General features: G+C 44.0%; 1 protein-coding gene and 1 pseudogene across 1 annotated transcript; one reads left to right on the forward strand and one right to left on the reverse strand.

Moving 5' to 3' along the window:
• LOC131893684 (cyclin-dependent kinase 20-like) overlaps positions 1-8,318 on the reverse strand; it is a 9,375-nt pseudogene extending 1,057 nt beyond the window's left edge.
• A 154-nt stretch (positions 8,319-8,472) lies between these two features.
• Positions 8,473-9,928, forward strand: LOC131876793 (LDLR chaperone boca-like). The gene is made up of 4 exons (XM_059222282.1): positions 8,473-8,848; positions 8,917-9,106; positions 9,164-9,292; positions 9,363-9,928. The coding sequence occupies exons 1-4, from the start codon at positions 8,727-8,729 to the stop codon at positions 9,651-9,653; spliced, it is 732 nt and encodes a 243-aa protein (XP_059078265.1). The 5' UTR covers positions 8,473-8,726; the 3' UTR covers positions 9,654-9,928.
• Positions 9,929-10,078: the final 150 nt, after the last annotated feature.

Genomic DNA, 10,078 nt, shown 5'->3' on the forward strand with positions numbered 1-10,078 from the left:
AAATATGCGTTTGGTTGATCCGTGACTCGAAATTGTTTGGAAAAAGCATTTGAGCATGTTTTAAGGTGAAACGAAATTTTGCATAGCGTTCATTTGTTCAAAAAAAAAAAACTTTGAAAAAACGTGAGAAATAAGAAAGGTAATGATTAACTAATAACGCAATCAATAACTTCTCCCTTACAATTCAACGGATTCAATGATTAAATTTGTCACTCACTGTGCCAACATATCAAGCTTCAGCGCTTGGAATAAATCCAGCCTTTGTTTCCAATCCCAGGTCTGGCGCTTATTCGGCGGAAATTGGCTCAATGGCCAAGCTGTTCAAAGTCCTACCTCCTTAGTGGATCACTCCAATGTCAATCAAAACGGGCGGGGGCTCATTTTATTCAGGCTCATCCCAACTCCTCGACTCTCAACCCTACAGCCACCACTCTCAGTATGGAAACACTCCGATGTGTTCAAGCCAGTTCGATGAGCAATACATCGAGCACGAGAATCATCATCCATCATCTCACCCTGAGGGCCATCAAGAGGACACGGTCTATCAATACAACCATCCTTCCTTGGGCGAGCCTGTGTCGCGAAATGATTTTAGAGGACACCTTCAACCCCCTAGTGGGAAGCCAGCCGATGAACCCAACTCGACCCGAATCCGGGCGATTTGATCGAGCTTTCGTTAGCCGCCGAAAAAGGTCAAGCCCAATGATCAAGACGGGAGAGCCGGTCCGGTGGATTTTCCATGCCCAAAACGCCTCAGGGGAAGTTGAGAGTGATTGCTCAAAGCATGCTCAACGCCTCTGAGAACATTCAAACACCTAGTCGGGTCCAAGAGAGCCACAGATTGCGAGTGCTCGAGAAGATCCCTCTCCCCGAATTGGGTTCAGCAAGTAATCTCGAAAATGATACTGGTAGTGTGGCGTCAAGTTCTGTCCCATCAGGCAGCTTCTCTGTCGACCACGACGACCAAGGCCAATTCCACGGTCATTCAAACCCATTGAATGCCAATCAAGTGGCGTGGTTGACTCTCCAATGCTCTTCAACGGCGGTTTCCGGGCCAACAACTTCCGAAGAAGAGAGCCGTGGATCGAGTGGAGGTACCCGGTGGGACTTGGATCCTGACCAATCCTAAAACAGGCGGGAAGGGGCGTGGACGGTTCCGGCCGATGACCCTCAGCCCAAGCCTCCTTCCACGGGAGAAGTGGATAAATCATCCAATCCAGGCAATTGGCACCTACTCACCAATTTTCTCCCATGACTCCACCAAGCTCCTCCAGAAGAGTCGGAATCCAGAAATTAGGCGATCAGATGCTGGCCATTCGGTCTGGTATACCATTAGCATTGCAGACCAAAAAGCGGAAACGGACAAAGACGATCCCCCGGAATGTGAGAATAGCAACAGCACTACTAAGATGCCCGCTTCCCGGGTCAGCTCCTCCAGAAAGGTGATCTTGGGATTCGGAAAGACCCTCACTTTGCCCTCGGCCCCAAAACCGGGCGAAGACAACGTTTTTCAATCCGAGGATCAAACGCGGACTCAAACGCTCTACAATTTCCTGTGGTTCAATTGGAGGAAGACGAGGATTGCGAGTTAACCATTCGCGGGATCGCGGAATCCGGACAATCCGGATTGATCCGAACCGCCACGACCAGCGAAGAATATCAATGTGTGGAATGCTCCATGGATTTCCAAAGCTGCTCAACTCCGACGACATGTCAAGTAAGAGCACATGCATAATTCAATTCATTTTGATTTATTTAAAAGTTATGTTGGATCGACAGGAGCCTGCACAAGGAAAAGGACCAATTCATGTGTCCGGTGTGCAAGATGGGTGCCATCTTGGCAAAGAGGATCTCAAGGTCCATTTGTACAAAGAGCACGGGATCGGTGAGATGTTTCGGTGCGAAGAGTGCGATTTCGAGTGTCTGGTCAAAAGTCATACATCAGCCACGTCCGTTGCACTCCTTCAAGGATGACAAGCTGAAATGGCATCAGGTGTGAAAAGGAGTTTAAGAGTCGCAACGGCTTCAAGCTCCATTTGAAGCAGCATTTCAAGAGAAATTGTTCCAATGTTCTTATTGCAGTGAGTTCACGTGTGCTCAAAAGCTTTCGCTCATTCGACATTTGGCCACCAAACACAAAAAGGACTTAAGGGCAACGATCTCCAAGAGATCCACACGTGCTCGGAATGTGATTTCAAATCAGTGGCGGGTAAGCAATGCAAGATTTATTCTCACCTAGTAGAGCAAAAGTGGACATTGTTCCATGGCGGCCATCAGAAGATGGGTGGAGTTCGTCCGGTGATCCCAATCTGGACTCCGAAGTTTATATTTGAGGCTCAGCAAGTACTTGGAGAGTTTGAACATGACTCTTGTTTCTTTTTTTTGTTGTTGATTTGGGAAGAATGACGGATGGATGCGGCTTATATACAACATTGACCTATGGGAGGGTGGTCAGAATTTACTTTCAACGATTCTTATCAATGTGGGTCAGTCTTGGTGTTTTCCTTCCCCTTCCTTGACAAACTTCAGTATTTGACTTTCCAGATTATCAATTGAAGGACCACATTCCTCGCAAACATACGTCCAAGAACAAAATGCGCTTTCATTGCCAACATTGTGATTACGCTTCGGTTGAGAAGCGGCCGTGGATCGGCACGTGCGATTCAAGCATACCAATGATCGACCTTATGAGTGCGAGAATCTGTGGATTCAGGTACTTGATTCTCAGCACCTTTTGCACTGGGGTGGGATAGAAATAAGACTCGAGTAAACCGATAAACACTTAATTGAGAGTTTCTTCCCGTGTGTCAAATTGCCGGGTAGTGATTCTAAGCGATGGAAATCGAAATTATATGAATGAGTATGTATCTAACTTTGTGCTCAAAGCTCTAAGGTGCAACATGCACCTTATCTACGCTTCGCAGTTACTGAGGCTTTTCTGAACAATACGGGCATTATTTGGAAGTTATTTTTATTCTGGTTGTATAGGGATAAGCTAATTTTGGGAGGTAATCTTGAACGGAAGTTCTTTCAGATATGTGACCTCATTGAACTGGAACAGTCATCAGAGTAAACATAGTACATAAATGATGCTGAATCAGTGTATGTGATTTATTCCAGAACCCACACAACCGCGGCGATGGCGCGTCATAAACGAGGTCACTATTCACAAGAAACCGTTTGTGTGCAACATCTGTGGGAAAGCTTACGCAGATTCCAAGCGATTGCGAGATCAACAAGTTCCGTCATGAGGGCAAGTTTCCCTTCGTTTGTCAATTATGCGGATTTTGTACCCGAAGGTGAGTATCAAAAATCTTTGTCATCTTTGATGATAGTTCATTATAAGGGGCTCGGAAAAGCTCGGAAACTATTTTGTTCATTTTGGGAGAAATAGATTTTTATTTTTTTGCAGAAAATTTGGAAAAATAACATTCCGAATGATATTTAAATAGCACATTAACTTACCCTGAAATAACTAAAAGATTGAAATATAGGATCATATTTTAGCTTTTTTTATCTTTACGACTTCCCCAGAGTTCCTTTCCCTTGACCATCTTCTTCTTAGATTGCATGCATTGGTTGGGATTTATAAACAATTGAAGCGGTGTTTTCCTATTTTTTAGTGAACCATACAATATGCTATTTGAACCTGAATGTCTTAGATTTGGTTATATTGGTTACTAATGGTTTTATAAATAATTTAGTTCATTTGTCCTAGATTGTGATTTCTAGATGCTTAGAAATATAGATTCCAATTTTTTGGTCAGTCCCTAAACAAGATAATACGTCACAACCCAAATAGCGAAAAGTTCGCGAAGAACTTGTTTTAAGGAATCTTGCCCCCTAAAACTGCAAAAAATGCTTAGGTAATCAAACGAAGTGTAACTTGTTATTATCCTTTTATAGCTTATTTCCTCGTTCTTTTTTTTTTTTTGATTAATTTTTTGACAAAAAATAATATGTATTTTTCGTTCACTACTTATTCATACATGATAAACCATACCGCGTTATTCTCAATTTCTAGGAAGGATTCGCTCAATAATCATATGCAAAGACAGCACAAGTCTGAGAAAGTGGACCTGCCGCCCGGGGTGGTCAGGACTCCTTGTAGAGCCATCATGAAAGGTAAACCCGCCCGCGTCAAGGCAAATAGTGGAGTGCGACACGAATCGGGAGGCGTGCCCAAGTCTCACATTGTTCGGTCATATCAATCAAGATGGAAGCATCCGCCGCATTTGTAATGTGGGCGAGGACGAGCAGAACATACAAACCAGTCCCATGCCCGTGGTCAATGCGGATGAAGTAATCGTCATCAGTCAGAATTCGTCGAGCTCCATCGGATTGGCCAATGAGCTCACCATTCGAGATGAAGGCGGGACTAATCGTGCGGATGAAAGCGGATCGAGATCGCGGAAGAGGGATAATCCCGCGAGAAGAGAGGCTCGCAAGAAATGACCTAGCCTTGAGTGACAATAAATCCTCAAAGAGGTCTTCGACTGGTCTCCAATTTTCGTTTCCCAAGCTTCGCTACAATGGAGGTGACTGGCTTCCTTCGCCTTGCTATTTTGAGTCGGGATCTTTGCTGGGATCTTGGCATTGTCCGTTGAGGGCCGGGAAAGGCGGGACAAGAAGTACATATCTGTGCAACGTTCTTCGCTCAGGATGTGCTGGGCACGATCTGCCGCTTCTTGGCCGACATCGCTTCTTCGAGTCGTACTTGATGAATCGCTTGAACAAGGCTTGGGCTTCGGAAGGTGCATCTGGCACGAGATTTTCCAATGGAATGGCGTGGTTCGAGGAAAGTGATCTTCGAGTAGTCCGGCAGATCTGAGAGAGAGATTAACGTAATCATTTGAGAGCACCGAAGGGTCGCAACTTGTCATCGTTCTACTACTTTGAAGATTTATTTTTTCCAAATCAGTTATGATATTGAACCTGAGCAAAAACTGATGTTTTTTTTTCCATGCTTATTCTGCAAAAATGTACTCATTGTGACTGAAATATCATCCTAGTTTCCTTCTTTTAGTTATTTCAGGGTAAGTTAATGTGCTATTTAAAGATCATGAAAAGTCTTGGTTGAAACTTATTCTCGGAGAATGTTAAGATTCGATGAATAAAGTTATAGGTAAATGCGTTACTACATTGGATACTAATTCATATATTATCGGTGTGAAGTGAAGCTTAGGAAAGATAGATTATTGATTATATATATATGGAAGAAAAGCATCGATGAACTCTTTATTAACGTAGGTCAACCCAAAATATCATCAGGGTGAATGACCGACAGCCCTTTCACCGTATCAAGTGAGTATCAGATATGAAAATGGATAAGCGACATGCCGAGAGGTTTTTCTACCGGCCCCTCGTCCATCCCTTACCTGAGACTCCGGGCCAAATCTTCTCATTGGCGTGCCCATGGTTCGAATGACCAAGCCCAGCTGATCGATATCGTTCTCGCCTGGGAAAATCGGCGAGAAGTTGAGGAGCTCGCCAAAAATACATCCGATCGACCACAGATCCACGCTTCCGAGTAATTACGGCCCCGTAAAGTAATTCGGGCGAGCGATACCATCGGGTGGCCACTTGATGTGAAATAAGGGCGTTTCTCGTTCTTAGTGAACACCCGACTCAGGCCCAAATCCGCATTTTTCAACAATCCGTCCGCACTTGAACAAACAATCTACTCGTTAAACAGTGCTCTTCAATGTTCGAATGAATGAACACACCTAATAAGTAGGTTGGCGGGCTTGAGATCCCGGTGCATAATGTTCATGCTGTGCATGTATTCCGTGCCTCTGAGAAGCATGATCATATAGGTCTTGGTTTGGGGCTCGCTCAAGGGATTGTCCACGCACTGGATCAGCTCCGACAGGTCCGACATCATGTACTCAAAGACCAACACAAGAGCCCATGCCTTGCGGATAGATGTCGAATAACCGCACCACATAAGGGCTGTCTAGGGCCTGGAAATGAATGGATTTCTGCGTTTTCGTAACCTCATTGGCTAGAATTTACAACCTAAACGCAAAGTATTCTTTCGACCTGAAAAAGTAACCAAATCGTCTCGATCGACAATTCCAAGGATGATAATTTCAACATCAGGCGAGATTTAATGCAGTCAGATGAATGTATTAGCAGTATGTACTCTTTCCGTAGATATGTGAGGTGAGCATGGTTTGAAAGTAGCATTAGAGGTTTCAGTTCATGAACGCCTCTTTGACAGCATCCACCAAATCCTTGTCATAAAACACGATGCATTGCTCCTTGAGGATGGCCAGATCCTCGTCACTCAAATCGGTTGATGACCGACCCCCACCAATCACCACCGAATCGCGTTGCGGTCGATGCGACGCCGGATCATAGGTCATCTTGACCTTGATCGTCATCTTTTGACTCGGATCCGTGGTCTCGTTCAGCTCCGCCATGCCCGTTTCATCCGATACTTCAATCTTCAGGTAGAAACTCAACACGGTATAGTCCTTGACGGGTCGGATCTTCACGATATCCTCCGATATCTCGCGTTTCATGCGCTCCACTTGATCCATCCGCGACACATAGGCCGTGAGTAGCCGCGAGATAGACCGCCCAAATTCCGCCACCCGCGGCGATTGGGCCGGATTCTGCAAATACTCGCGCGTCCATTCTTCCAAATTCAAGGTTTTCGAGGACAAGGGCAAATCGGTTTTGATCAAACTATACACATCCAAGGCCTGATCATGCTTCAATATGACTTGATAAGGACCTCGAATCAAGCCCGAGGCCGATGGACTGAACTGCAACACCAACCAGTCATTGTTCGGGCTCTGAATGGCCGTCAAGCCCGTGATTTGGGCGAATAATCGCATTCGAGCCGCGCCATCGACCAAGTTCAAACATTGATCGGGGTTGGGCGTGAATCCGGCCGAGGGGGGCGGGTGGGGGCGGTATTGGAGGTCCCATTGGACTGGCCCCGAGTGGTGAGCCGAGTCTAAGGCCGAGTTGAGGACTTGGAAGATCGATTGCTCCTTGGACGAGCGGAATGCTTGCGGGTAATAGTGGCGAGGTGCATGGAGGGTCTGATGCTGGAGGTCTTGTCGGAGATTGGCGCCCAAATCGCGGAGATGCTTGAGCTGTCGGACCAAGGTTTGGATCTCCTCTCGTAAAGGACGCACCTCTAGGGCTCTTTGAGAGTCGTTTAACAGGTCTAGGTACGCCTTTTCGGGGGCGGGGAAGCTCATTTTGGGATCCAGGTTTTGGTCCTGGTCAGACGGACGACTTCAAATTTTCGAACAATCATAACAAACTAGCCAGGGTGACCAGCACCAAATAGATAAAAAAGGCTAGTGGAAGGGGGATGTTGATTTAACTAATTTCCATTGTTTCAATCGAAAGAGATAATTAATTCATCCATTTTTGGCATGAGATGTAATGCTAGGAGCACAATATGATGGTTTTTGGGAATTGAAATAACCGGTGGAACTGATTTTCAGTGGGTTTAAAATGCAATCTATCATGTTGATGTTAGTCTCAAAGGCAAAATTAGTGGAATAGAGGAAAACAACTGCTAGCCTGAGAGAAAATGATGACCGATATACGCGATGCCAGGAGTAACTTCGAACATGGTGATGATCTAAAGGGCTGCTAAAAGCATACAAATGCGTGGACTGCAGTAGCACTTTTCTCTTCTCAATGTTCTTTTTTTATATTTTACAGGGCTTCAATACTTTATCAATAATCTTATTGCATCGCCTTCAAAGATCACGCTTGTTATGCTTTTCAGCTCAGACTTGTCGATGCAGTACTGTAGATCATTCAAAATTCCATTGTGATGTAAATATTTTTTGCTCAAAGCACACATGACCACTATCTTGAGTGACATAATGTTTTTTTTTATTTGGCCGCCTGGAAAGGAGAAACAATAAAAAACACGTACATTTGTACTCACATAATTGGCCGTTCAAAAAGTGTTGTAATATCCAAGTACAACTCTCACGTTTCTGAATGATGCCAATCTTAAAATTAATCCATTCACGTAGGCTTTCTTTGAAAAGTATAATTAACCTTTAAATTCAAGACATGATTGCGAACGACAGCTATGATCAACATTCCTCATCTGTCTTTACCTGAAGGGCTTTGATCTCTCGTAAAGCGGTTTCCGGGATCCCGTCTTCCAGGCGCTTCAGCAGGACCTTTTTCAAAGCAACGATGCTTCCCGATTTCTTGTGGCGAGCCTTCATCACCACCCCGTGAGCTCCCTCGCCGATTCGTCCCAGCACAGTATAATCCTCCATAGTAATTCAGCAACCATAAATTCTTCGTCAACAAACAAATCAAAATTGTTAATGGTATTTTAGGACGAGAAAGGCAGGTATTCTTATGGTCGATTCCGACCACGCAACCTCGGGTAAATTATCTGTTTACCAGACCTCCTCTTTCAGTGGTAGTACAGTGGTAGTACATACAGGGCACTACTTTTTCCATGTACCACGCGAAATCAGTAAAGAAAACAGCAGCTTAAGAAAAATAGCAACACTTGTTACTAGTGCACGGAAGTAAGATAAGTTATTGTTCCAAATTAAGTTTAAAAGCCATCTGTGCTCGACTACTGCTAATAAGTAATTGTTCAGAGAGGAAAGTTTCGTGTCATTTGTCCATTGGGTGACGTGGATTTGACCAAATATAGTCGAGAAAGGAGACGCTTAAAATTGCCATTGGCCCTGGGACTCTCTGGTGGTTAACGTTCCAAAATGGGTGGAAAGTGGCATTTGATATGGATTTCGGGAATTCTGTTAGCCTTGTCTACCTACTCGGAGGCTAAGAAATCCGAAGAAAAGCCTGAATGGGCCAAAAAAGACGTCAGAGACTTCAAGTGAGTACTACTCTACTTACATTTTTAATATGGAGTGTAGAGTTCGTGAATCAACCAGTTCCTTGCAGTGATGCGGATTTGGAACGTCTGTACGATCAGTGGGAAGAAGATGATGAACCACTGCCATTGGATGAATTGCCTGAACACGATCCACGACGTCCTCAACCCTCCATTGATTTCTCCAAATTGGACATGACGAATCCGGAGAGCATGATGAAAGCCACCAAGAAGGGCAAGACTCTCATGATGTTTGTCAAGGTAAGATATACGAAAAACTGCATGTTTTACCTCTACCAAATGCGCCTCTTTTGACAGGTCAGTGGCAATCCAACCAGGAAAGATACTGAGGATATATCCTCGATTTGGCAGACTGGCCTTTGGAACAACCACGTCCAAACTGATAGGTTTCTTTTGGAAGATGACCGGGTGATATTCATGTTCAAGGTACGTACTTCCTAACCTTTGAAAACGACTCAAATGTGTTGAATGATTTTTATTTTAAACACATTCATAGGATGGTGAGATGGCGTGGGATGCCAAGGATTTTCTGATAAATGAAGAAAGGTGCGAGGATGTTCAACTGGAACAAAAGACATATTGTGGAAAACACTCGCAGACCTGCGAAAAGGATCAAATCGAGAAAGAAGCTAAGGATAAAAAAGAGAAGGAAAAACGAGAAAAAAAGAAGAAGAAGGAGGAAAAAAAAAAGAAGAAAGAAGAAAAGAAGAAGACGGAAGCAAAAGACAATAGTAAAGATAAGGCAGATAAAAAGAAGAAAAAGAAGAAAGAAAAGCAAGAGCTTTGAATGCCTTCGCCATCTTGTCACCTGTTCTCACCCTCCAGAAGTGATATCCTCAAGATCAATTTTTGCCATGTTTTGTTTTGTTTACTTGCCTAACCTTTAGTTAGCTAACGAAATGTGTTGTCCACGAGAAAAATGAACCATTGATGTCTGTTCAATTTGCATGTATGTATGTGCGTAACAAACACCATGATGTGCCTTCATAGCGCCATTTACACACGCTACGTCTGATTTAGGTTTTCCTACGTTCTGATCATGAAATAAAATCCGGCTTTTTATGTGAGGTAACTTTCATACGCACCAAATTAACATCAGATTGAAATGACAGTAACAGTGCAAGACTATGAAGCCTCTTTGCTCAAAATTTCAAAATTCTCTTGTAATTAGCCAGCTCTCCACAGGGTGCTGTAAAAGTATTGGTTCATCCG

This window comes from Tigriopus californicus, chromosome 2 (assembly GCF_007210705.1).
Source record: "Tigriopus californicus strain San Diego chromosome 2, Tcal_SD_v2.1, whole genome shotgun sequence".
In the NCBI taxonomy this organism is placed as follows: Eukaryota; Metazoa; Arthropoda; class Copepoda; order Harpacticoida; family Harpacticidae; genus Tigriopus; species Tigriopus californicus.

Coding starts and splice junctions, on each gene's coding strand:
- LOC131876793 (XM_059222282.1), top strand. CDS start 8,727: ATGGGTGGAAAGTGGCATTTGATATGGATTTCGGGAATTCTGTTAGCC. Junction 8,849..8,916: donor AAAGACGTCAGAGACTTCAA/GTGAGTACTACT, acceptor AGTTCCTTGCAG/TGATGCGGATTTGGAACGTC. Junction 9,293..9,362: donor GGGTGATATTCATGTTCAAG/GTACGTACTTCC, acceptor ACACATTCATAG/GATGGTGAGATGGCGTGGGA.